General features: G+C 46.6%; 1 protein-coding gene across 1 annotated transcript; it reads right to left on the bottom strand.

The window, feature by feature from the left end:
• Positions 1 to 1,342: 1,342 nt before the first annotated feature.
• YWHAQ (tyrosine 3-monooxygenase/tryptophan 5-monooxygenase activation protein theta) lies at positions 1,343 to 22,344 on the bottom strand. Its single transcript, XM_040427486.1, has 6 exons — positions 22,197 to 22,344; positions 18,748 to 19,155; positions 6,251 to 6,374; positions 4,488 to 4,651; positions 3,389 to 3,484; positions 1,343 to 2,813 (listed from the first exon to the last, which is right to left on the bottom strand). The coding sequence occupies exons 2-6, from the start codon at positions 19,042 to 19,044 to the stop codon at positions 2,748 to 2,750; spliced, it is 747 nt and encodes a 248-aa protein (XP_040283420.1). The 5' UTR covers positions 19,045 to 19,155; positions 22,197 to 22,344; the 3' UTR covers positions 1,343 to 2,747.
• Between the last annotated feature and the right edge of the window lie 5,637 nt (positions 22,345 to 27,981).

Here is a 27,981-nt window from a genome sequence, read left to right as displayed (position 1 = left end):
GGTGCGTTTCTACCTTCTGACACTGGCAGCTTTGAATGACAGGGTCAGACTGAACACACTCACCCAGTAGTCAAATTGCCATTATTGATAACATAGGAATGGTCCAGAATTGTTATGTCCTCGGGAATACCAGGTGCAAACATCTACATCTCCGAGTAGGCTTCACTCCGGGTTTTGGCTCACAATCACCGATGGGTGAAAGCAGCTGAACTTGTCATTTATATCTCTGCTCATTTAGGGTTTAGGAGTCCAGTGGGCAGTCTTATCAGTGATTGGTAAGTGCAACCACTGGACTCCCACACCCAGAATGAATTTATCAAGTCACTCAGCTTCTCCTGATCTATAATATGCTGTATGCACACTACACTTGTGGGAATAGTTCCTATAGAAAATGTCCTATTTTTATAGACATAAGGCATTCCTGCAGGAAGAAAGAAAAAATAAAAAGTGGCATGCACTCACCCAGTTATCCAGGATTTGCAGACCACAACACACTTACGGCCGTGTGCATGAGCGCCCTAAGGCCTCATGCACGGATCCGCAAAAATTACGGATGATGTCAGTGTGCATTCTGTATTTTGTGGAATGGAACAGCTGGCCCCTAATAGAACAGTACTTTCCTTGTCTGTAATGCGGACAATAGGACCGGTTAAATTTTTTTGTGGAACGGAAATACAGACATAAGGAAACAGAATGCACATGGAGTACCTTCTGTTTTTTTGTGGACCCATTGAAATGAATGGTTCCACATACGGTCCACAAAAAAAACAGAACGGACACTGAAAGAAGATACGTTCGTGTGCATGAGGCCTAAGGCTGTAAGGTTTGGGTCCACATACTCAACGGCAGACACTGGTATGGAAATTTTGTTGAATAAGCGTTTTTATGCTGTACGTGTCACCTGGGAGTGGTGGGCGTTTGGCCTAGAACAGCATGCGTGAAAAAAATAAAAAAGGAGTGAAAACTACATTAACCCCTGAGGCCTCGTCATTAAATTAGGAGATTCCTCCAGCAGCACAGGGGCTTTAAGAACCGTATAAAAAGCCAGTTTTTGATAAGTGACCCCAACATGTCCACAACAGTCATGTTGACCCGGCCTAACAACTGCGGACATCTGCCACAGAACAGCACATACTGCATTTGTACGGTTAGAATACCGCCAAGGGTGATCATTGATAAGCCTAGTTTTTCAACAAAACATTTTATTCAAGATGTAAATTTCTATAACGGGGGAAGAATGAGGCTCAAAACAGATTAGCTACTTTATTTTCTTGTCTTTCAAATTCCAGTGTATGAATATAAAAATTTCCTAAATGCTAAGAGAACACCAGGACAACAACCAGAGTGTAATGAAGGTTTATTGGAGTAGGCAGGTTTGTCAACGGAACAGCAGCAAAAAGAAAAAGGAATAAAAAAATATATAAATCAGTAATTGGACATGAGAATCCCACAATCCTAGTCCACAGCCTCTGAAGCCCACAGTGCAGCTTCCCGTGACTTATTCACAGCCAAAGATTGGTTTTGGCAGAAAACTATTTGCACCACCTTAAGGGTACGTGCAGATGGAGGATTTGGGGCGTGGGTTTCAGCATGGATTTGGTGCAGAAAACCAGACTGAATCTGAGCTGAAGCCACTTTCCACCGTTTCCAATGGGAGGCCACGCCACAGTCTATACAGCTGAGGGTTTTTGCAGACTGTTTTTAAGATGGCGTGGATTGCGTGTGGACATCGCGAAGCCACAGCGAGAGTCTGCTCGTGGTTTACCTCCATTCAATAGTGCTAAACCTACAGCCGGTCTGCATGGAAACCCACTGCACAGCGCTTTTGTGCTGTGGCGTATATGACAGATTGTCATGGACAAAATCCTCCATCTGATCATACCCTGAAACTACACTGTGGACAAGGTCTTAAAAAGGGGTTGTCTCATTTTTGTCTTTTATGGCAAGTAAGCGTCAAAGGGCGACCAGAATCTGGGACAATTCAGAGCATTGCTGTTTCTTTAACTCCCACAGTAATGAATGGAAGCTACGAGAACAGCACAGCGCCCATTCACTGCTATGGGAGTTAGAGACTGGGAAGCGCTGGCCGCTCAGCCATTTCCATAAATCCACTGGCCAGTGTTTACTGTGATTATTCCAACCTTGGCCATGAAAGTCCGAAATGGGACACCCCCTTTAACCAGATGTTTGCTTGGTAGAAAACAGAAGTTATACCCAGGCAGCAGCAACTCAATTGGCTTTTAAGGAAGGAAAGCAGAGAAAGTGTCTAAAAAAAATTATTTATGGACCAATGTCCCCAAAGGAGTGATACCAAAGGGGGGGGTTTGGCTGCAGCAGTTAACTTCATTTCTTACATTATAATACACAACAAGTCAGTTGCAGAAATTAATGGTTCCAATTTTTCTTTTTTTATTTAAATATTAGAAAGGCTTCGAGTCCTTACCATAAGTGTCTGGTAGTTATGTGAATTTCCACATTTTCTTTCAATTTTTTTATTTATTTTTTTACATGAAGTGAAACCGTTAATACTTCTCTACAGCAGTAACCGCACACCAAAAAAAAAAAAAAAAAAAAAAAAACATTTTTAAAAATAAATCGGAATGAGTTCTCCAGAAGCTGCAGTGTGAAGAGACTATAACTTTATTTCCGTTACACATGGATGGACTTTCTTTGCTATAAGGAAATCCACGTGGAGCGATTAGGAATGGAGATGTGTAAAAAGGGCTGATTAGGGACAGATGGCGGCACTAGTTGTTTTCCACTGCTGGTTCTCCAGCATCGTTGTCCTCTCCTGCAGCATCTGATGTCCATAACTAGGAGGAAGCAAACAGTAAGTCTTAGGAATCTATCAAAATCACTTTGTAACTATGCAATCTGCATTAGTAGGTAAAGACACTTGTATTTTCAAAGAGCGATAGTGCATGTGTGACCACTGCTCTACTGGAGTCTACCCGCCTATGTTTGGAAATGTGAACCCAGAGGTCTGATTTAACTAATCAACATGCTTTAGACCCCTTTCAGACGAGTGAGTCCCACATACAGCAGAGGATAGGTAATCAATAGAGATCCATTCTGTTATGCAGGGGAGTTGTATCCGTTTTGGGGCCCATAGACTTCTATTATGACGGAATAAATAACGGAATGCCTCTAAAGGCATTCCGTCATAGAACTGCGTTATGGTCCGTGGTAACAGAATCCATAACGCAGTTCACCTTTTACCAGTGAACAAATCTCACAACCTAAAATTCGCTCATATCTAGTCATCAATATATGAGAGCCCAGAGAACCCCTTTAAACCTGTGTTTTAGTATGGCTACACTGACACAGGTTTGAGTTTTTATTTTTTTACCTAAAGCCCAATTCTAAGACTTCCAATACAAAAACTTACTGTTAGGTTGTCTCTAAGCAACTGCATGATAAGTGTGCTGTCTTTGTAGGAGTCTTCATTAAGGGTGTCGAGTTCTGCAATGGCTTCATCAAACGCCTGCAATACAGAGGACAACAGGTTTATTCTTTGTTAGTCTATATAGAATTAAAAATTGAAAAGCAAAACTTTTGGGAGTAAAAGCCATCATTTCTTTAGACCTGTTCACCTGCTTCATTGTGGAATATGCAGTCAGCTCACCACAGTGACAGCCTCAGATAAGGGAGGTCTGACAACGGCTACTGGAAAGCCCAGTCTGACAACATGCTCTGCTCCCAGGAAAAGAGAAGCACTAATGTACAACAGTAAGCAATTGAAGGGGTATTCCCACCTGGGACATCGATAGCATAGCCTAGCAATATGCCATCAGTGTCAGATACAAGCGGGTCCCAGAAGTGAAGGCAGGCAGCCGCACGTGTGGCTACCCTCCATTCACCACTAGGGGAGCTCTAAAAATAACACTGGCTCATATCTCTGGCAACCCCACAACATTGAATGTAGAGATGGCTGCACCTGCGCAGTGTGCCCTCCTCTTCACTTCAGGGTCCCGTTCTGGACACAGGAGCATGCCCAAGATTTGGGGCTAGCATCTATTTGCAATGCAGTCAAACACTGGTCAGGGGCTACATTTAAAATGGAAACTGTCGTCACATTTGCTATATGCAACTAATGACATGGTGCTGTGGGTTACACCGCAGCAAAAAACATTGCTGTGCCTTTTAAAGCTCCTAGGCTTGCCATTTTGATGTAAGTACGGTTCTTGGGAGTCATCAGGGTGTCTCCTTTACATTGCCAAAGTTATCGCTGCAAGTCCGCCCATCTCACACTGATTGACATACCCCTGTCTAGCTCCAAGTCATCCAGGGCGTTTGAAATATCATGCATGTACAACAAATACTCACAGTAAGGCTTCATTCACACGTCTGCAATTCTGTTCCGCATTTTACAGAACGGAATTGCGGACCCATTCATTTCTATGCTCCTGCAAAATTGACTATAACAATTCCCCCCTCCCTATTGAGAAGTCATGCACATAGGCAAGCATAAAACCAGGAGTACTTACAGTCTTTGCCAGTTGACATGCCTTTTCAGGACTATTAAGAATTTCATAGAAGAATACAGAGAAGTTCAGGGCCAAGCCCAAGCGGATGGGATGTGTTGGCTGCATTTTCTGTTTGCTGATTTCAAATGCTTCTTGATAAGAGTCTTGCGAGTCTTGTATTGTACCTGTAGTGGAAGAGATGGAAGGATTACACAAGCTTGAAGTATTCGCCATAGAGCAGAAACGCTGGCAGGAGCATTCATGCAGGTACAAAACAATGTTAGGCCAGTTTTTATCTATTCTAGGCATCAGTCTTAGGTAGCGTTACATTGTGAAGCCCTACCATATCCTGCAACAGTCACGCTGATGTAAGAGGGAATAAGGGTAAAGGCTGGCCTGGAACCATTGCAGTTTTAGCTTATTCACATGCAACGGATTTGCTGCAGAAATTTCTGCTGTAGGTACATGAACCTCCATAAGCCTCATTCAGATAAACGGGGGAAGTCAGATATTTCTGCCTCACACAAGACTAGAGCTTTTATCTGGCCATACACTAGGGACTACTGTTTTCTGAACAGACTGTGGTTCATGGTTGCTGTGAGATCGACGTGTGGACTGGAGTTCGTTCCACTGATGCCGTTCTCTTGTGTCTCAGTTTATGCATCTGTCATCAACTTAAAGGGGTTCTATACCTACCTTTTCCATACCAATGATCTATCCTTTGGATAGGTCATCAACATCTGTTCAGGGGAGGTCAGACACCTGGGAGCCCGACAATCAGCTGTTTGAGAAGGCAGCGGTGCCGTCAGTAGCAGCATAGCCTTCCCACTGCTTCTTGCAGGGCACCGACGCACCACTGTCTTTTCAAACAGCTGATTGGCGGGCATCCCAGGTGTCGGAATCCCACAGATCAGACGGCGATGACCTATCCGAAGGATAGATCATCAAAAAAAAAAAAAGTATAGAACCCCCTTTAATTCTGAACACAGACAGAAGGCAGCATGAAGGTAGTGACAGATTTACTTGTGTGTAACGTACATATCCACACCAGTCTTTATGTATTACTATGGACAGTGACGCTACAAAGTGTGTGTGAGGGTTTGGTTCCTACGGAGATTATACACAAACTGACAGGCTCAGTCACAAGACCGTGATCAGACCAAGAAACGAGGCCCGCGCGTCAACCCCATCTCCATGACCAACCATGGCTCCCCTGACTCAAACTGACTTCACTACAAGTTTCTATGATGCAGTCAGTTTGGGTCAGGGGAGCCGCAGTCGGTACGGAAGATGCATCCAACACATGGCCATGTTTCCCAGGCTGATCAATTGTATGAATCGGCTATGGAGACCTTAGGGGCAGTTGATGACTGATTTTTACTCATTTTGGGTTAATTATTGTTTTTTTCCCCAATTAATACATACGGTTAAATCTCAGTCTATTTGCAGACTGTCCCTCCTGAGTCCCATCATCTGCAGGCTCATTAAAGCTAAACTCTTATTAAACTGATAGGAATATGGCTTAAATCAGTTTTTTGAGGTCAGGAGATCAGAGGTACAGCTTCACATGAGCCATCAGCTGATAGAACTCAGGAGGGACAGTCTGCAAATAGATAGATTTTTCTTAACTACACCCATCACAAAAACTTTTTAATAAAAGACCAATCAGAAAAATGATTAGCCCAAAATAAGTCAAGTAGTCACACAAAAAAATAAAAATAAATGCCCCAAACGTGTCCCTAGCCTATAATGAAACCCAGATAGCCAGCTATAAAGACACTCACGGGCTCTCTCCTCTCCAGTGGCCACCTCTGCCAGGTATCGGTAGTAGTCGCCCTTCATCTTCAGATAGAAGACCTGGCTCTCCGGCTGGGTGGATTTACTGATTAGGAATTCATTAAGCAGGGTCTGTGAAGAGAGAACAAATATTAGACTCATTTGTATCTTAATTTCTGCAGTAAAATATTGCAGCCAACACAAAATAGAGCATGGGTGCCCATGACCCAAGCCATCATGTAACTGCAGGTATGTATTTAAGCCAATGAATAAAAACATACTGCCCAAGGAACACTGCTCCTTGGTGAAGTTATATAGCTGCACATGGCATAGACACGTGGGTACTGCCATACAGGGTCCGTGCACACAGCTTTGCCATTTCAAGCTAGGTTTAATGGGCAGAAGAAATGGTAATTCTAGTTTATATCAAAACCTTATATTTTATTACAGTAGAGATAATCACCCCCAGCTAGCGCAAACAGTCAGCTCCCCTATTTTTGGGCATTTCAGCCTAGGACGTCTGAAGATGCCCATGAAGCATGTGTTTCGTCCATGGATTTTGCCCTCTATCACCCCCTCCTCCCCTGAAAACCCTGCGTCATGTCTTGTTTAGGCTGTGTTCACATCCCCGGTAGTAGATCCGACAGATAGATTTTGCTGGATTCTATAGTTCACTGCCGGATCCTCACTGACTAATGAGTCAACGCCGATGAGGCTGCTTTCTGGCACAAACACGGCCCAAGCAGCCCATGCATAACTCCAATGTACATGCATGCTCGCCGTGGGTTTGGAGTCAGTCTGGTTCTGGCTGATGTGTGAACCCAGCCATAGTCCAACTTTACATCCTTGTGTTCTGCATTGTGTTCTGGGAGGGGGGGGGGGGGGGGAGAAGAGAGACAAGTTCCAGTACAGGCATCACACTGACTGCTGACTGTAGTTCCCGTATCTCAGAACATGGAATATTCTATAGCGTATCCGATAAGTGCACAGTCATCCAGATGAACGCCAGGAAGCCGAGCAGAATACTACTGCTAATTAATTCAGCTGAATCTCCAATTAAATTGTCTAACCTCTGTCACCCACCGCACGAGGCAGAGCCTGGTACGTGACCCACTTCTAACCAGGCTGACAGATTCCCCACCTGAAGTGTCCTGACCCATTTTCTCTCCGGCGCACGTTCTGTGCTGCATCTCGTTTCTCCTCTGCTATGGGCAGGGCAGAAATTTAAAGGGAGTCTGCCACCGGGAGATTTACTGATAAACCAGGCACAGTAGGACTATCTCAGATGAATGTAATGCCTTTCAAATAGCAATCAGTTGCTTCATTCTGGAGAAAACAAACTTTTAAGGGTACTTTCACACTTGCGTTATTCTTTTCCGGCATAGAGTTCCGTCAAAAGGGCTCTATGCCGCAAAAGAACTAATCAGGCATATTCCAATGCATTCTGAATGGCGAGTAATCCGTTCGGTGTACATCAGTATGCCTTCCGTTCAGTCATTGTCAGGCTTTTCGGGCGGACATAATACCGCAGCATGCTGCAGTATTATGTCCGTCCAAAATGCCTGATCAGTCGCTGGAATGCCAGCATTAGTGCCGGATCCGGCATTGCGAAACAACTGAAGGACGGATGCATCCCTCCAGTCTGCACATGCGCAGACTGGGAAAACTGGTAAATAGACTGCAAGACGGAGCCGTCTATCCGCATGAAAAGCGGAGAGACAGAAACGTTCTTGCAATGCATTTGTAGACGGATCCGCCCCCGGATTCGTCTACAAATGCTGTCAGTTGTCACACTGATCGGCGGATCCGGCAGACAGCTCCGACGACTGAACTGCCTGATCACACTAAGTGTGAAAGTAACCTAATCCAGAGTAAAGTGCAACGAGGTTGGGCCCAAGCCTTTGTGCACCCTTGCTCCTCCTGCTTCCTATACCGGCATCTCCCTCTACTTTTGACTAACAGGACAACCATGCAGGAGGCTGGCAGTGGAAGCAGTAGGTGTAAAGGTGCACAGAGTGGCTTGGTTCTGCCTGCGGTGCACTTAAAAGGGTTGCAAAGCCCAATTTATTTATTTTTTAAAAACACCCCTGCAAGACCAGTCAGATGAAGCATACTTACCTACAGTACTAACCTGCTCCTCAACGCCCAGTTCCAGCTCCCAGGGTCCATTGCTTCTGCAGGGATGTGTCCCCCAAAAGACACATGACCCAGTGACGCTGCAGTGGTGCACCTAACCCCGTCTGCCAGATGTTTACCTGTGGTGCTGGACGTCTGGAGAAGACAGGGTGGACCCCAAGAGCCAAAACAGAGCGTTGTGGAGCAGGCAAGCATGTTTTATCAGACAGGTGGGTGTTTAAAATGTATGAAGCAAAGGATCACCAAGTGAAAGTTATTACATTCAGCTGAGCTAGTCCTACATGACACTGGTCCTCTCAAAGAAGAAGTGACTGAAGCAGAGCTTCAATACCACACACAACCTGTGGGAGCTGGAGGCGCTCTTCACACAGCTGCAAAACGTCAGCCAGTGCTTCAAACTAATTCTCTTTTTTCCAGTAACCGGATCTCTAATGTGGCAGCAGTTCACACAAGTTCTGCACGGCTTTACACACACAAAGCCCGATTTCCATAAGCTAGTCGTCACAGATCACACAATAAGGGCGACCGAGCCAAGCCGCGACTACACCTTCCCCTAATCAACTTATGTGGAAAGAAATATTTAGAGGGGCTGACGGGTTAGGACAATCCCACCGCACAGACTGTGGGAACCCCATACTGGCTAACAGAGGGCGATCCTGACCGGGAAATCCCGCTAACATGGGACACATCTGTCCACATCTGTAATTCATTCTGGAGCACCTTTTCACTAAATACGAGCACCCAGTTGTCAGTTTACTTACAGCACAAGAGATGCTCCAGAAGTGATTTCGAGCTGACAGCTTCTCCTAAAGGGGCTGTCCCACAAAAAATAAGTTACTTCTGTAATTACATGTAATTAAAAATTTGTATAGCGCCACCTGCTGTTTGCATTTTTTCTTATTTCTTTGTCCTGCTCACTGAGGTGGACGCACGTGCTCAGTTCCAACCTTCAACTGCCTCCTGAGCTGTGATAGGGAGAGACCTACAGAAGAAAGATGCCCCCTGAGAAAGGATATGCTCCTTGATATAAATCTAGCAGAGCAAAGAATGTGGAGATCTCTGGATTCATGTGAGGTACAGGGCTGGTTCTAGTGTTGTTAGAAAGTGATTGGCATGTACTCTAGGAGGTGTAATTTTCATTGTTCTACATTAATCATGGGATAACCCCCTGTAAGCAGCGCTAACCTTACTCTGCCGAGATGTCCTTTTAAAGAATCGCTCTCGTTTATTATTTTATCCATTAGTCAACAGTATGAGCAAAGAAACTTTATAATACATCTCATTCCAGAAAAATAAAAATTAATGTTTTTCAGTTGTTCCTTCCTTTCTCTGCCCCGATCACCCTCTCTAAATTTACTGATAAAATCTTTACACTGAGGCATCAGGTTACGTGCCCTTTATATTTTACTGGCTCCCCCCAGCACTGGCTTCATAGCCACACTGCTGTACAATGTGCTCCCATGCTGCTTCTTAGAAGGGGAGAGAAATCTCCCAGCTTTATGTGCTGTGCACACAAGGCAATATAGCAGCTTGTCTCTACCCCACCTGGAGGTGAGCGCAAGGAAAACTAACAGATTGAGCCTGCAGAGGGGAAAACTGGCAATAAATACAGGATACAGGTCACTCGCCAGAGGTCGGGTTATTCCTCATGTATACACACACAAATGACATTTTAAATACTGAGGTACAGCTGCATTCATACATCGAGTTGCATGCCATTTTGTGGACTGCGAATAGTCTCCATGTTGCCATAGGCTCAGCAAGTACAAATAGTATATGTATGCTACATTACAAAATAAAAAGACGTCCCTGGATGTGGTCACAACAACCACAATCGGAAATACGTTCTATGCAAGCTCAGCTATTTTGTGTACTTCCTGGATTACTTCAAGGTGACTGAAAGGGAAAAAAAATCCCTAGGGGGTGCACTTGCTACATGTCTGCTAGCTTTACCCTTATAAGAGATTGGGATCTGTGGGGAAGACAGGTTCCATTGTCCATGGATGGCAAAATAGCATTTAAAGGACTTTTCTGAGACTTGTATACTGGTGAGCTATCCTCAGGATAGGTCATCAATATCTGATTGGTGGAGGGCCTGCACCCGGGACCCCTGCCGATCAGCTGTTAAAGAAAAAGCACCTTCTCCAGCTTTCCCTAAGCCATGTGACATCACAGTCATCGGTCACATGACCTGGACGCAGCTCAGCAACATTGAAGTGAATGGAGCTGCGCGCAATACCAATCGCAGCCACTATACAAATGTACAGCTCTGTGCTTGGTGAGCAGAGAGAAGACCATGGCACCCAAAGGAGCCTTCTCAAATAGCTGATTGGCAGGGGTCCCAGGTGTCCGATCCCCACCGATCAGATACTGGTTACCTATCCAAAGCATCAGTTCATCAGTATACAAGATTCTTGGAAAATCCCTTTAAATAGAATGCAGAACTACATTTTTCAGCTCACCGAGGCGGCCGTTCTACGGTCACACTAAGGCCTCACGCACAGCCATATTTTCAGTCTGCATTCAAGCCACATTTTTGGCAGATCGGATGTGGACCTGTTCATTTCAATGGGGCTACAAAAATGCGCACAGTACAGATAGAACATGTCCCATCCTCGTCTGCAAAACGGAAAAGGATAAGACCTTTCTACATGAGCGTTTTGTGGAACTGCGATTTGCGGACCATGAAACACATACGGTTTTATGCATAAGGCCTAAAAGGCTTAACTACGCAATTATTGGTCATACATTTTATTAGACACCCCATTCAGGAAGGGAAGGATAATTATGAAGGAAAGGCTTTAAGTCCATCCACAGGTCTGTAGTGCATTGCGGATCCACAATACACCCGGCCGGCACCCCCATAGAAATGCCTATTATTGTCCACAATTGCAGACAAGAATAGGACATCTATTTTTTACCGGAGGCACGGACCGGAAGATGGGCGGCGTGCTCCTGAAATGCGCAGAGCACACTGCTGTCCCCATCCATTCCACCCCCATAGAGAATGAATGGGTCCGCACCCGTTCCACACAATTGCGGAACGGATGCAGACCACAATTGTGGACGTGTGAATGGAGCCTTATCCTGCTGGATGCGTGTCTGGCTTTGGCTTAAATAAGTGCCACTAAGAGCTGTGCACCCTTAAAGGGGTTGTCTCACCTCAGACATTGGGGCCTATCACTAGGATATACTCCCGATGTATCATAAGTGTGGGTCCCTTTGCGCCCACAAAGTGAAGGCGGGAGCACTGTGCATGGCCTCCACTCATTCCCCGAAAATAGTCAGTCTCACTGAAAGGACTAGGAAGTGCACCATACAAGCGCGGCCACCGCTCCATTCACTTTTATGGGGCCGACAGGAATAGCAGAGCTGGGCACAGCTATTTTCAGCACTCCCCTAGGAATGGAGTGCGGCCACCATGCGCAGTGCACCCCCCTTCACTTTGTGGGGTCTGTTCTAAAGATAGAGGTGGGAATTGCACCTATGACCCGCACCTATCAGACATTGGGGGCATATTCTAGCGATATGCCCCCAATGTCTGAGATGAGACTACCCCCTTTAATCCAGGCAGCTGTAACAGATGTATGTCAGGACCCAACTTGCCGGCCATCTAATTTCTATGGGGGAAGGGGGTCTCCAGAATCTACCCTTGAGGGGGAAAAAGCTGTTCAATTTCAAAATGCCCGATCCTTCTGTTCTAGGGGAGAAAACTGGCAAATTGGTGTCTAGCAGTGCTTGCTGCCCTCTTGCTATACGCGCAGGCTTGGCCAAACCGAGTGTGCATGTGTATGGGAAGGTTTGAGACAGTCTCCAGCAAATGAGCGTTACATTCTGCTTTGCAAGACCACCTGAAAGATGACTGGATACATTTCAGACATCAGAGGACCCTCAACATTGCACTAACCATGTCCAGCAAAGCTTCCCCCCCCCCCCAACCTGAACCTAGCTGCTAAAAGGTCACCACGACGAGCCGTATAAGACTGCAGAAGTGCAGAAAACGGAAACCAACGCTGCAAATCTCCACGTACGTTGTTACACAGGCATACTAGCATAGCAGAAAACAAGACGTTAAATTCTCTGCCCAAACTTCAGTAAAATACAAGACAAAACACCTGAAAAGTCCTCATCTCCTAGGGGTTCCCAGCAGCCCACTAGTAATGTTTGCATACGAGGCCAAGATCTATTCAAAAACTAAAATCCAGATTCATCTTCAATACTAGACTAGACTGTGGCAATAATATCGTAAAAAAAAAATATATATATATGTAAATCAAGTGCTGCATAAAACCTAAGCCAATGCTGTGCGGCCTCCGTAGTAGTGTCTGCAGCACGCTCGTTACTGCAGTGCTACAGACAGAAGGATTTATACAGCCTCAATGATTATTGATCCAGCAGAGTCGGGTGGCGCCTCGCCCGCCCGCTGACATAAGTGCAGGCGACACAATGCAGCAAAACCTCTGTGCTGAAAGCAGGATGCAGCTCGTTCACACAGCAGTAAATGGAGCCCGGGTCTGTCAGGATGACGCTCAGAGGAGAAGAGGTTTTGCCTTACAATTGTCATGCAGTCAATGTATGATGCCAGGGACTCGTGTGACGATCTATACACCTCTAAGGGACTGGGGATTGTGGGGGCCATGTTGTTGTGATCAGTGGGGGTCCACGCAGTTGGATTCATGACCTCAAATATGTAGATAAATGATGAATATGTTAAAGGGGACATTTATGCTGATTACCTATTCTCGGAATAGGACTTCAGTATCTGATTGGTGGGGGTCCGACACCCAGGACCCCCAATCAGCTGTTTGAAAAGGCACTGCGCCCTCAGTAACACTGCGGCCATCTCACAGTTTAGTCTAGGCCAGTCATGGATAACCTCCGGCACCCCAGCTGTGCTGAAACTACGACTCCCAGCATGCTCCATTCATTTCTATGGAGTTCTGAGAACAGCCAAGCAAGTGTACATCTTGGGGGTTGTAGTTTTACCACAGCTGGAGTGCCAGAGGTTAGCCACAGGCCTAGGCCACGTGATGCTATATTCATCAGCCACGCGGCCTGGGTGCAGCTCATCCTCACTGAAGTGAATGGCGCTGAGCTGCAGTACCAAGCACAACCACTATACAATGTACGGCGCTGTGCTTGGCGAGCCGAGAGAAGGGCATGGTGCTCACAGAAGTGCTGGTACCTTCTGATCGGCGGGGGTCCTGGGTGTTTGACACCCACCAGATAATGATGACTGAAGCCGATCTGTCAGACCATACTGTTCCAATTAGATATTTATGGCACAGCCACAGGATAGTCTACAAGTGTCTGATGCAGGTCTCACTACCCAACTGATCCACAGGCCGAGGCCGCCACATACAGATGGGGAATGAATAGTGTATGTGCATTTCTACTGCCATGTGATCGTGCTCCAATGTAGGCTTCATACACTATGATCTCAGTCACTTAACCCCTCAGAAGCCACAGTCAATTGTGATGGCAGGTTCTGAGAGGTTAGGCAGAGGGCCCCCTCGGTTCTCCCTGCGCAGTGAAGTCACAGGGTTCTGATCAGCTACTCCTGGGCCTCCCACAGGACACTGCCTGTCAAGCCATGCTTAATAGGCAGTCGGCAAGAATACCATGGACTGCAATAGCATACTACTGCAGTCTATGGTTTAAGCAATTGAATGCTAGCAGGCTTAACTCTACTAAGGGAATCAACGCCCTTTGCTAACTTGACATATAAAAGACATAAGCTCCCTGTTGCACTATGAGACTGCCGGAAACATTCAAACGCTGTACTTGGGTATCTCTAGCAGTCACATAGATAATGGAGGGAGCGGCAGGGTGTTTGCTCAACCGGCCAACCGGTCTCAGCAGCGAGACCCCCACCAGTTATAACCTATCCTGTGGGATACTCCTGTGGAAAGAGGAGTTGAAAACTTGGTACAACCACTTCAAATTAGTAAAACATCCTAAAACCTATAATAGATTTGGCATCCATCTCTAATGGTGCTGACCGGAGAATAAGGTCAATGTCTTTAGCACACAGTGAATGCTGTAAAAAAACAAGTCACAGTGGCAGAATTGCTCCCCTCCCCATTTTAACCATAAAATGTGTCCAGCAAAAAAAGCTTCCATATGGTACGTGAAAGGCATTGTAAGTTATGGCTCTTGGAAGACAAAACCATTTGCTGAAAGAGTTAAATACCTTAGATAAGTCGTGTGCAGAAAGCCACAGCCCCATACCAACTCCCCCTGTCCTCAAAGGCTGCAGCGGACTTCTGGGGAATGTGGTTACACTGCAGTGCTAGGTGTGAGGGGCATTTACTCTCCAACCTCCCCCTTCCTGTGTATTAGAAGACCCCGGCAGGGTCACACCTCACCTGCCACTTACACAGGACCATGGATCACACATCTACATTGCAATGCATTCTGGGTCCTAAGTAATGAAGCCCCCTCAGCTGCAACTGAGAGCTACACCTCTCAGGCGAGCGATCCCTTTGCAGAAACCACCTCCGTGTGTGAGCGAGATTATGGACACTACTGGTTCCTCACCGATTTATAATGCTGTGTCTCAGTGTGAACTGTATGTACTTAATTATACTGACAGCATTATGTCAGTATAATTCAATACATACAGGTCATGCAGAGACACAGCATTATAAATCAGCATAGAGCCTCTTGCACACAAACTTTTTTCCCCCCGGTCCTTTTTTTGCAGACTGTATACAAAACCATTCATTTCAATGGATCCGAAAAACAAAACAAAAAAAAAAACACAAACAGAGGGAAGGTACTTCGTATGCCTTCCGTTTCAGTTCAAAGATAGAACATGTCCTATTATTATCCGCATAACGGACAAGTATAGTACTGTTCTATCAGAGTCCGTAACTGGGAATCTCACACACAGCGCGATTTCCGCACAGGACACGCTCGTCTATGCAGTAAAAGGATAAGATGTGCACGGGCAGCAACCTCTCCCCAAATAGCAGTACTTGAGGTCAACAAGCATGGACCCCACTCATTAGCTGTTTAAGTTGTTCCCAATTTAGCGTCGGCTTCAAATTTGGAGCATTTAAAAAAAACAAATTAAAAAAAACACCTTTAAATGTGGTGTTAAAGGGGTTGTCCCACAAACACTTAACCCCTATCCACAGGATACATGTTTCATCTGCAGGGATTCAACCACTGTTCCCATGTATAACAGCAGAGGCGGACATCTCCAGCAGTCCAATACAGTTGAATGGAGCGTCCAGTCAAACAGGGCCCCAAATTCTAATGATTTGTGGCAGCCCCAGTAGTCAGACCACCAGACACTTACCCCTATTTTGTGTATAACGGAGGTCTTTGGCACAAGAAAACTCCTTTAACCGCCTCCGGACCGCCTAACGCAGGATTGCGTTCGAGGTGGTCGATTCATTCCTCCTGGATGCGCCTGCGCATCATCTCGCGAGAGGCGAGATTTCCTGTGAACACGCGCACACAGGAGCGCGCGTTCACAGGAACTGCAGGTAAGCGAGTGGATCTGCAGCCTGCCAGCGGCGATCATTCGCTGGCAGGCTGTAGATGCAATTTTTTTTAACCCCTTAAGGTATATTAGACGCTGTTTTGATAACAGCGTCTAATATACCTGCTACCTGGTCCTCTGGTGGTCCCTTTTGCTTGGATTGACCACCAGAGGACACAGGCAGCTCTGTAAGTAGCACCAATCACCACTACACTCCCCCTCCCCCCTGTCACTTATTAACCCCTGATCACCCCATATAGACTCCCTGATCACCCCCCTATAAGACTCCATTCAGACCAAGTATGTGTTTTGCGGATCCGCAAAACACGGACACCGGCAACGTTCTTTACGCATTTTGCGGATCCGCACATTGCCAGAACTATATAGAAAATGCCTTTTCTTGTCCATAATTGCGGACAAGAATAGGACATGTTCTATAGGCTCTACAAAAAAACGCAGTGTTCGCCCGATCAGGCCTGATCTTGTGCGCACACTTGCGTTTAGTCCGCCCCACCGCAGTGACAGAAATTTTTTTTTTTCTGATCACTGCAAAATCGCTGCGGCGCTATAAAAAGATCACTTTTGAGGGGCATGGCGAGTTCATAGAAGATTTTTTTTTTGGTCACAAGTTAGCGGAAATTGTTTTTTTTTTTCTTACAAAGTCTCATATTCCACTAACTTGTGACAAAAAATAAAATCTCACATGAACTCACCATACCCCTCACGGAATACTTTAGGGGACCTAAAGCGTGAGAAGTAGTTTGGAATCCAAATGTGTAAAAAATGCCCTGTGAAATCATAAAGATTCTCATTGGAATTTGAGCCCCTTTGCCCACCTAGGCTGCAAAAAAGTGTCACACATGTGGTATCGCCGTACTCAGGAGAAGTTGGGCAATGCGTTTTGGGGTGTCTTTTTACATATACCCATGCTGGGTGAGAGAAATATCTCTAAAATGACAACTTTGTATAAAATAAAATAAAAAATAAATGGGAAAAGTAGACTTTTACAGAGATATTTCTCTCACCCAGCATGGGTATATGTAAAAATACACCCCAAAACACATTGCCCTACTTCTCCCGAGTACGGCGATACCACATGTGACACTTTTTTGCAGCCTTGGTGGGCAAAGGGGCCCACATACCAAAGAGCACCTTTAGGATTTCACTGGTCATTTTTTACACATTTGAATTTCAAACTACTTCTCACGCATTACCCAAACCAATAAATATACACTTATTGAATTTATTTTTTTTTTTTTATCAAAGACATGTAGAACAATAAATTTAGAGAAAAATTTATATAGAAATGTAGTTTTTTAAAAAGTAAAGTGAAAAATTTCTTTTTTGCAAAAATTTCAGCAGCAATGAAATACCACCAAATGAAAGCTCTATTAGTGAGAAGAAAAGGAGGTAAAATTCATTTGGGTGGTAAGTTTTATGACCGAGCAATAAACCGTGAAAGTAGTGTAGGTCAGAAGTGTAAAAAGTGGTCTGGTCATTAAGGGGGTTTAAGCTATAGGGGCTGAGGTGGAGGACCTTTCATCTGTTTGGCCCTAGTCCAATTATGGTCTTAGCTTATAGGGCGGCCCCCACTGATGCCATGGCACTTTTTTTTTTTCCCCAAAGACCGCTGTTGGCCCTGTTGATTTCGGTGCCTTATATTATAATGTGCCGGTTCAGTTATACTAGGTGGAGACTCAGTTTCACTGGGGGCGGTTCTCTTCTCCCTGGCTGTGAGCTCATCCAATCAGAGCACACCGCTCCTAGCCAGGGAGGAGCTCATTCTCCCTGGCTAAGAGCGGTGTTCTCTGATTGGATGCACTCACAGCCAGGGAGAAGAGAACCGCCCCCAGCAAAACAGTCTCCGCCTAGTATAACCGAACCGGCTCATTATAGGCCAACAGTGGACGAGGCGGGGCTGGGTTCGGTGTCTTTGAAAAAAAAAAAAAAGGAAGTGCCATGACATCAGCGGGGGCCACCCTATAAGGCAAGACCCTAATTAGACTTGGCTAAACAGATGAAAGGTCCTCTTTAAAGGAGACTGTGGTCATGTACTAAGAGTCAGACTACAAAGGGTACAAGTTTCCAGGGTTTTCTACACAGGAAAATCTAGGAAACGTTATGTTACCACAGTGTTATGTTACAATATCATTCACTGAGCAGCAACTAAGCATATTAACATATTAAAGGGGTCTTCTGAGATTAAATAGTATCTGATCGGTGGTGGTCTGACACCAGCTATTTTAAGAAGGCACTGGCACTTTCAGTAGCGCCACCTTCTCACAGCTTTCCCTAGGATGTCATCGGTCACACGGCCTAGGCACAGCTACTATCAAATGGACGGCGCTGTGCTTGGTGAGCGGAGAGAAGGCCACCGCGCTACTGCAAGCGTTCATGCCTTCTTAAAGAGCTGATCAGCAGGGGGTCCTAGGTGTCAGACTCCCACCAATTAGATATAGATAACCTATCCAGAGGACAGGTCCTCAATTGAAACATCTTGAAGAAAAAAAAAAATTATAAAGATACAAGAATACACTTTAGTGCTGTACAATATTTATATTAGAAAGAAAAGTGACACAATAACCCCTTTAATAAGCAATTTCACCAAGACTGGCCAAATCCCAGAAAGCCAAGTGTAGTGGACTATGCTCTCCGATACGTGGGGGTCTGACCCAGCAGATGTTTATGGTGCCACAAGTTAGGGTTTCAGACAGTTGCCACATTGTGCAAAGTAAGCTTCTGCCTGCATAGCAATATATAACCCCATTATCAGGGCAAAAGTCTGAAATCCTCTCTTCTCTAGGTAAACCACTAAATGACGTAGGGTGCGGTGTATGACATTCCCATAATGGGCATGGCCACAAGTCACCAACTTACCAGCACAGTATCACATATAGATTTCAGTTCGCTCTCCACTTTCTCCCTGTACTCTTTGACCATCTGCTGCTTCTTGTCAGAGCTCTCCGTCTTCTGCTCAATGCTGGAGATGACCCTCCATGCTGACCTCCGTGCGCCAACCACGTTCTTGTAAGCCACAGAAAGAAGGTTCCGCTCTTCGTTGGACAGCTCGTCCCCGCATTCTGTCACAGCCTTCATGTTGGCCGCCATATCATCGTAGCGCTCCGCCTGTTCCGCCAACTTGGCCTTCTGGATGCAATCGTTTCTGTCTGTCATGGCTTGACTGTGATTTGGTACAGAGAAGAGTAAAACGACCGGAATGGAAAGGAAAGCTGAGCAGAGGGTCAAGGGAGGCGTTGGAGCTAGACCTGATGCAGGCAGCCAAACCTGGAGGAGCACAAGAGCAGAGTTAAAAACGCGTGGAAGATGTGCAAGGCATATGTCTATCAATGTGTAATCCATCTACATCCTATCACCGGGTGGTTTGACGTCAGCTGCATGAAATACCGAGAACAGATCTATCAATCCTTCATAAAGGCCGGCCTCTATGCGGGACGGCAGACTCGTGCTCATTCCTACTGAAGGAGAGCACTTTCTGGAGGTGGCAAAGCCCTGAATGGGACATGGACATCAAGCGGTGTCTGACCAGCCATGGCTTCTGTAAGCAAGATCAGATCACTGCAATGGCTCCTGTATTAAAGGGGCGATTTACAAAGGGGTATTAGCATTTCATCAAGTGATGGCATGGCATCAGGATATATCATTTTATGATGGACCCCCAACAATCTTCACTGAAGAACTCAAGCACAGTTTCATTAAGGGTCCATTCACACATCCGTAGAAGGAGTCCGCATCCGTTCCACAAATTGCAGTACGCGTGCAAACTAAATTAATTCTCTATGGGGCAGGAATGGATGTGGAGAGCACATAGTGTGCTGTCCGAATCCGCATTGCACCACCGATCGTCCAGAAAAAAAATATATATATAGAACATGTCCTATATCTGTTCGCAATTGCGGACAAGAATAGGCATTTCTATGGGGGTGCCGGCCGGGTGTACTGCGGATCCGCAATACACTACGGACATGTGAATGGACCCTAAAGCTACTTTCAGATTAGTGCATTCAATGCGAGAAACACTGCGTGTAAGTGCGATCTCCCGTTCAGACCTCTGCTCCACTGATCGCTGTGGCCCTGCCAGACCTTGAATCTACTGAATTTTTCTGACATAATGGCCTCAGTGTAGTTCATTAGATACAGGTCTGGCAGGGACACAGCCTCCTGTCAGAGCAGCGGAGGTGAGAACGGGAAGTCACGCTTACGTTTTTCTTGCATTGAACTCGCTGGTTTCAGTCTGGCCTACAGCAAATGTTGCGCACGAAGCATAGTGTTCTGGACCCTTCACTCCCACAAGCGGTGAGGTCTTATATTGTAACCGTATGGATCAGAAAGGGATGGAATATCCTAGATACACGACATCACTTTATGAAATCAGAAGACTCCATTAAAGGGATGTCGCCACTTACATAATTTATCCCCTATCGATATGGGTCTGACCACAGACAGGTTTCGGAGCCCACGGTGTGCATGTCTGACCACCCCACCATTTCATTGTATGGGACTGCCAAAGACAGGGGGAATGGCGGTACTCGGCTGTCCCATAGAAGTGAACGGAGCGGTGGTCAGGTCTGTGCATCGCCGCTCTATTCTCCTACAGGGCTCCGGGATTTACATTTTTGTGGCTGCTGTGGGCCCCAGAGACCAGTCACTAATCCCCTATCCTGTGGGCAGGACATTCACCTTGTTAGCAGGAAAACACTTTCAGGTTCCCAAAAAAAAAAAAAATATTACAGAGCTCGCTGACAGGCTAAACCCACCTGCCATAGGAAACCATGGCCAAGACCACAAGAAATAAACCCAGAAGGAACGCCACAGGCCCTCCTGGTATGTAGACCCCCAAGCTAGTCAATGGCATTCAAAACCATCACCAAAGACTATATCAAATGGTCTGTGTTCTACCCAAAGCATAGCCGTGCCCTCTCCATTAATAGAGGTAGAAAAGTCCAGATCACATCAAATCCAAGGAGGAAGCCCACACCCAACACTGCAGAAGGCTGCGCTGCAAATAAAATAAAAAAAACGACACCCCCCGAAGATCTGCAAGGGAACGCTGCCTGGCAAAACGAGTTAACACATGAGTCAGTAACAGGAGGCGCAGGGAGGAGAGAGAATGAAGCCGCCTGCCCTGCCTTTTGTCTCCAGGCTCTGTGGAGCATCCCCGCCCTGCCTGCCTCTCCCTCCATTACTCCCACCCCTCAGGGGGAGCCAGGCTTCCCAGCCATGTCCTACAGAACGGGCTGGGGGGGGGGGGGGGGGGGGGGGGGGGAAGCGGATAAGCGTGTTTGACAGCGTGTGCTGGTATCCGGTGTCTTACAATAGGAAGCGGAGACACTGCTCAGAAGGCACAGGGGCATGTACGGACCACGTGCACATGTATTTAGTTATTTTTTTATTCACTTATAGCGCTGACCTTTTCCGCAGCGCTGTACAGACATTAGCGTTACTCGCTGCCCCCTGTGCTTAAAGTGCGGGAGAACATACAAACCCCCAGCAGATGTCCTCAGTCACAGTCTAATGTGTACAGGATGATGGGTCCTACACATTACACATCTAATCGAAAACCACCGTACCCGTACCACGACCTGGGTGGTGGTGGCATGAGATGACAATAGACTGGAATATTCCGAGAAATGAATCTGCAGCGGAGGATGGGAATCACCCTCCTCCCACTACCACCACCATCAGAGCATGCTAATCCAGAGGTGGAGATCCCCACGCGTTTCATACAGCATACCTGCAGAGCACAGGGGGAATAAAGAGGGGCAGCGGGGACGTGCCTTATTGTAATACATAGGAGGCAGGTGAATGTGAGGCATGCAAGTGTCATGGGGGGGGGGGGGGCATAAAACAGATCTGATCACAGTCTGTCTAGTGACTAATATATATATATATATATATATATATATATATATAATACACACATACACACACACACACTCTCTCAATCATACACACACATACTGCTCTATAGTATAATTTATATACACAAACACCACATAGTATACACTGCACACCGTCATTCTGCATTGATATCGCGATAGGAGCAGCAGAGACAGGCGGTGTCACGATGACACCCCCGATACAAGTGCACAGACAGGACCCACAATGGCGGGCCTCAGTAAAGGGAGCCCCTAGACAGAAGTCAGGTGTAAGCCATGACATTGCAGGCTGCGCTCGGATGACAGGATAATGGCGTGTGCATGTAGCGGGAGCGCCCAGCAGGGGTGGCATTCCTGACAAGCCGGCGCTCAGCCCCTTGTCACAGCCGGAAAAGGCGCTAGAAGCGGCGCATTTTTTTCCCCACTCACCTGGCACTCCTCAGCGTGTGAGCCGCTGGCCGGCGGAGAAAGGAGAGGGAGGACAAGAAAAACCCAGAGACTGACTGCAGCCTGCAAGAAACCCCTCTAGGCTCAACCTAACACAATTACCAGGCGTTGGCAAAAAGGGCGTGGCAGGCAGAAGTCAGCCAATCCCAACGCTGGGGGAAACCCGCCAATTCAGCGTTCACCTAGGCGTAGTAGCCAATGGGAAGCTAGCGCGGGAGCTAAAGGCGGGGTTAGGGGGAGGACAGGAGGATGGGTTAGGTTGAACGACAGGCTGCGGCTTGGGCCACGGGGTTTCCTCCAATGAGATGCAGGGTAAAATGACGTCATTGTTGCTGTGGCAACCGAGTTGCTGCTTTCCCCCTTGACTCTCTCTCCTCACGCTGTGCAGCCTAGGCGTGGCGGCGGCGGCGGCTTCCTGCAGTGGAGGTGCAGCACCGCGGGCAGGGCTGGCCGCTCACCAAAGCAGAGGCACATAGAAACCATTGCTGCCTACATGTATCAGCCCACAGTTCACACTATCAGTATATGCTCAGTATTTCGCAGCGGTATTTGAAAGGCAGAGTCAGAGGGAAGTGTAAATTGCTGGAGCTTCTGCCATAATGTGAACGACATGCCCCTGCCAGGGATTGTGCAGTGGTAGACTATGGAAGCCCTCCCTGGCTGATCAGCTCTTTATGTTGCAGCATTAGTGCCAATGCTGTGATCCCTTTAAAGGGGTTGTTGGCCCCCGGGGGCCTTTTAGGCAGAACTCCCCTTAGCGTGTCTGAACTTGCAGAGGGAATCATACATACCTGATCCCTGCCACCACTGCAGATCTGTGGTCTCCCCACGATCCAGTATGATGGGCGTCATGTGCCTGCTGCAGCCAACTACTGGCTGCAGCAGTGATGCGTACCGCATGTGTTATATCACCGCTGTGACCACATGACCCACATCAAACTGGACGTCAACGCGGAGAGACCGGAGATCTGCAGTGGTGGGGAGCAAAGGAGCCAAAACCCAGCGACGGGGATCAGTTAAAGGGAACCTGTCACCATGATTTTGTGCATAGAGCTGGGGACATGGGCTGCTAGATGACCGCTAGCACATCTGCAATACCCAGTCCCCACAGCTCTCTGCGCTTTTATTGTGTTAAAAAACCTTTTTGATCAATATGCAAATGAACCTGATATGAGTCCTGTGTCTGGAGATGAGTCCAGCGGAAAGGAGCCCAGCACCGCCCCGCGTCCTCCGAATCTCCTCCTTGCTGGCGATGCGCGAGCTAGCGCATGCGCAGTGTCGGCATCATGTTCATTCCCTGTGCTGGCATCCCTTTAAGTATGATTCCCTCTGTAGGTCCGTTCATGCTGGGGGGCGTGCCCCCTCCCCACCTTAAACTGGTCCCTAACTGGTAATTCTGGTCTTGGTGCAGCCTTTACCTTCCAGGACAATGGTTTGACCCATGACCTGATGGTCATGCTGCCTCCATGGACACATGCTAAAGCTTCTGATGTTGGATTACAACCAAATGGATAGGTTCAGGTTTATCAAGCACTCCTATGGGAAAGAAATGGGACAAATGGCCCTGCAAGCTCTGTTCATGCCACAGAGCTGGTGTAGAACCCCTGGCCGTGTCCTCCTCTGCTTCCTCCCAGAACTCTGGCTCCTCCTGGGTTTTAGGACACTCGTTAGGTGGCCCACCATTTCGCCCACCTGCAGGTTATGGAATTGCTCAGCCAACCACTCAGTGACCTTCATCAGGACCTGACTGGTATAGTCCTCCTGGATGAACCCTGAGCCCTCTCAGCGTCTGTAGCTATGGACAACTTGCTTCTAGCAGTGCCAGGTGTGTGCAGCTGACAGGCCAAGCACGTGCGGCGCTCCCAATAGACCCACTGCTCCTCCACTTCTTTAATTGGTCTCTGGACATGGTCTTTCCACCTTTAGAACCTCACCCATGGGGGGGGCCTCCACAACCTGCCATGCCAGGAGACATTGTGGATAAACAGACAATGCTAATTTGCATTCAGGATTGGGAAGAGGTTGTTTTGGATCAGAGACTACTTTAAAGAGCCATTCCCAGCTCAACATTTATCCACCTCTGGGACCCGCAGCAATCTCAAGAACGGGGCCCTGTCTCCTCGCAGCAGTGAATGAAGAGGTGACTGCGCATGTGCGGCTCTCTCCGCTTCTAAGACTATTTTCAAAACTTCCATAGAAGTGAATTGAGAGATACACGGGGCTCCATTCTCAAGATATCTGCAGGACCCACACCTATCAGACATTTATGGCATATCTTATGGCTACACATTACTATAAATGTCCAGATGGAAATAACCCTCCTGAGATCCTGGGCCTCAATGCAAAATCAGTATAATGGTCCCCATCTACAGTGTGCCATTTATAATATTTCTCATATAATGCATTATCAGTTTACAGCTGCTGTGAGGGGATGTTATCTGAAGGGTAATCCTCATTATTAATAGTAGGGGTAGACTTTGTATAACAGTATGGCAGCTCTATTGATCTCTTAATAGGCTTGGATAAAGACGCCCACAGAAGAGTCAGTGCAATGTATGATGCTCTAATTGAGTCACCCCCCCCCCCCCCCCCGGACTTCGCTGCGCAAAACAGCTGATCAGTGGGGGTGCCGGGTGTGGTGCCCCTGCCCATCTGATTGATGACCTTTCCTGAGGTCAGGCTGCCAATTTTTACTTACCTGCTAACCCCTCTAAATTGTGAATTGCATTTTTATTATTTGTTTGATGATGAACTCCATTGTATTGCACCCGATAAACAGTTTTATAATCAGAAATTACAGGATGTCATCTATGGATCCGAACAAATAGTTCTTCTGATCTCGGCAATAAAACAGTTCAATGGACTGGGTGTCAGCGGATGGATACCTTCATATGATTCTTGTTTTGCTTGGAAACAATCACCATTCTTTGAAGGCTTGAATATAATAGCATCCAATGAATGTGTGTTTGAATGCGTACAATGACGGCAGATATCTGTTAATGGCTAATTATAAAAAAAATAATCCAACAGAGAAATCTATGGACCTAACAACAGAGGGGCAAAGAAGGCATCATAAATAGTACTTGGTTTGCTAGGAGATTTCTCACCGTGTGATTAGCCACCCCACATAATTGGTCCTAGCAGAATAAGTAGACCCCAGGCCCTGGGATGCCCCACTTCCCCCACTGCTGCTCTGTCTATAGACATCACCACCTTTCTATGCTTGCGTTAAAAACTGTGTGTTGTTGTCAAAGGGCTATTTCCCTACACACAGAGAATATCTAATCATCTCGGACAGTATCAGACTGTGTAGGGACTCATTCTATAAAGGGAGATGATAACACCCAGTTGTCTATTAGTCGTGGGCTTCACAGAGACATTTTGTCTCAGTGATCTACTATTATAGACATGCCAGGAGAGGTGACGGTTCCTCGATAAATCCATTGACTCATGGCTGATGTCTTCTCTAATTGTAGACCTTCGCTTTCTTTTCCATCTGGCCCAGACCACCATGACAACCTCTCTTGACGACTGCCGAGTTTCCTGCTGAGACGTCTTTGGCCCCTCGCTTATGCAGCCATCCCCACACTCTATTGTAAAAGACTACAGAGCAGGCCCCAAAATAAATACATTCAGACCCCAGAGTAGACTCCAAAATTATTTTTGTCCCAGATCCCCTAAGTACAGACCCTACAGCTACTCACACTTAGACTTAAAGGGTTTCTGTCATCAGAATTAACCCTATTAAACTAGCTGACATTAGCGATGTGCTAATGTAAGCTGAACCTAACTAGCCTATTCCTACTTGTATTTATGCCCCCGTTATGCCAGAAATTTAACTTTTATAATATGCTAATTAGTCTCTAGGAGCAGGGGGGGCGTTGCCCCTGCTCCTAGAAGCTCCGTTCTCCCACCTCTGGACGCGCCCCGCTGCAATTGATTGACAGGGCCAGGCAGCCTTGGTCTTCTCCTTCCGGCGGTGTCTGCCATGTATCTCGCGCCTACGCCGTCCCGTCTGGTGTTCGGTGCAGGCACAGTGTGTGAAGAACGAACGTCCTTTACTCACTGCGCCAAATACTAAACGGGACGGCGCAGGCGCGAGATACATGGCAGACCGCCGGAAGGAGAAAACCAAGGCTGCCTGGCCCTGTCAATCAAGTGCAGCGGGGCGCGTCCAGAGGTGGGAGAACGGAGCTTCTAGGAGCAGGGGCAACGCCCCCCCCTGCTCCTAGAGACTAATTAGCATATTACAAAAGTTAAATTTCTGGCGTAACGGGGGCATAAATACAAGTAGGAATAGGCTAGTTAGGTTCAGCTCACATTAGCACATCGCTAATGTCAGCTAGTTTAATGGGGTTAATTCTGATGAGTGTGAAACAACTAAAAATATGTCATATTCTAGGTTCTTCAAAGTAGCCACCTTTTGCTTTAATTACTGCTTTGCACACTCTTGGCATTCTCTTGATGAGCTTCAAGAGATAGTCCCCTGAAATGGTCTTCCAACAGTCTTGAAGGAGTTCCCAGAGAAGCTTAGCACTTGTTGGCCCTTTTGCCTTCACTCTGCGGTCCAGCTCACCCCAAACCCTCTCGATTGGGTTCAGGTCCGGTGACTGTGGAGGCCAGGTCATCTGGCGCAGCACCCCATCACTCTCCTTCATGGTCAAATAGCCCTTACTTTCAAAGTTTTCCCAATTTTTCGGCTGACTGACTGACCTTCATTTCTTAAAGTAATGATGGCCACTCGTTTTTCTTTACTTAGCTGCTTTTTTCTTGCCATAATACAAATTCTAACAGTCTATTCAGTAGGACTATCAGCTGTGTATCCACCTGACTTCTCCTCAACACCACTGATGGTCCCAACCCCATTTATAAGGCAAGAAATCCCACTTATTAAACCTGACAGGGCACACCTGTGAAGTGAAAACCATTTCAGGGGACTACCTCTTGAAGCTCATCAAGAGAATGCCAAGAGTGTGCAAAGCAGTAATCAAAGCAAAAGGTGGCTACTTTGAAGAACCTAGAATATGACATATTTTCAGTTGTTTCACACTTGTTTGTTATGTATATAATTCCACATGTGTTAATTCATAGTTTTGATGCCTTCAGTGTGAATCTACAATTTTCATAGTCATGAAAATAGAGAAAACTCTTTGAATGAGAAGGTGTGTCCAAACTTTTGGTCTGTACTGTACGTTGTGTCAGTGGGTTTGCCTCTCAGCATTTTTGAAAAACGTGTTGATGAGATGTGTAGGAAGTTCGCAAATAGGGGATATCCCAAGAGGTTGATTGGACGTACCAAAAAGAGAATCTCAGATATGGATCACAGGGGCACTTTAAATGTGAGTTCACATAATAGAGTAGAGACGAGAATCCCTTTTGTGTCCGTCTATGGGGAGGATAGTGGCAAAATTGCCACAATTCTTAAAGAAGAATGGCAGATCCTACATAGAGGTCTGCCAGCTATCAAGGAATTTGAATTACCTCCCATGATGGCATACAAAAGGGGCCCGAATATTCGTGATCGAGTTGTGAAGGCAGATGTTGGAGGGAAAGGTCTAGATAGACAACTACTCCTAGCCCCCCAAAAAATGTGGGAATTTTCCTTCTCTCTCATGTTGCAACTGTAGTTGCATTTATCCATATATTCTGACCATTGGATCCAGAGCTACTGGTGAGACTGTTGCATCTACAAGGACCGAGTGGTGCTGCTTCTACATTTTGTTTATTGCTATCCTGGGGATAAGTCATTAATATATACTGGCGACAC

The sequence above is a fragment of the Bufo bufo genome, chromosome 4 (assembly GCF_905171765.1).
Source record: "Bufo bufo chromosome 4, aBufBuf1.1, whole genome shotgun sequence".
Classification (NCBI taxonomy): Eukaryota; Metazoa; Chordata; class Amphibia; order Anura; family Bufonidae; genus Bufo; species Bufo bufo.
This window is presented reverse-complemented; position numbering and strand designations above follow the sequence as displayed.

Bases quoted from the DNA above. Each gene is read 5' to 3' on its own strand.
- YWHAQ (XM_040427486.1), bottom strand. From the start codon at position 19,044: ATGACAGACAGAAACGATTGCATCCAGAAGGCCAAGTTGGCGGAACAG. The intron at 3,485-4,487 runs GTAAGTACTCCT...TCTGTATTGCAG, and splicing joins CATGTCAACTGGCAAAGACT to GCGTTTGATGAAGCCATTGC. The intron at 2,814-3,388 runs GTAAGTTTTTGT...GCTTCCTCCTAG, and splicing joins TGCTTAGAGACAACCTAACA to TTATGGACATCAGATGCTGC.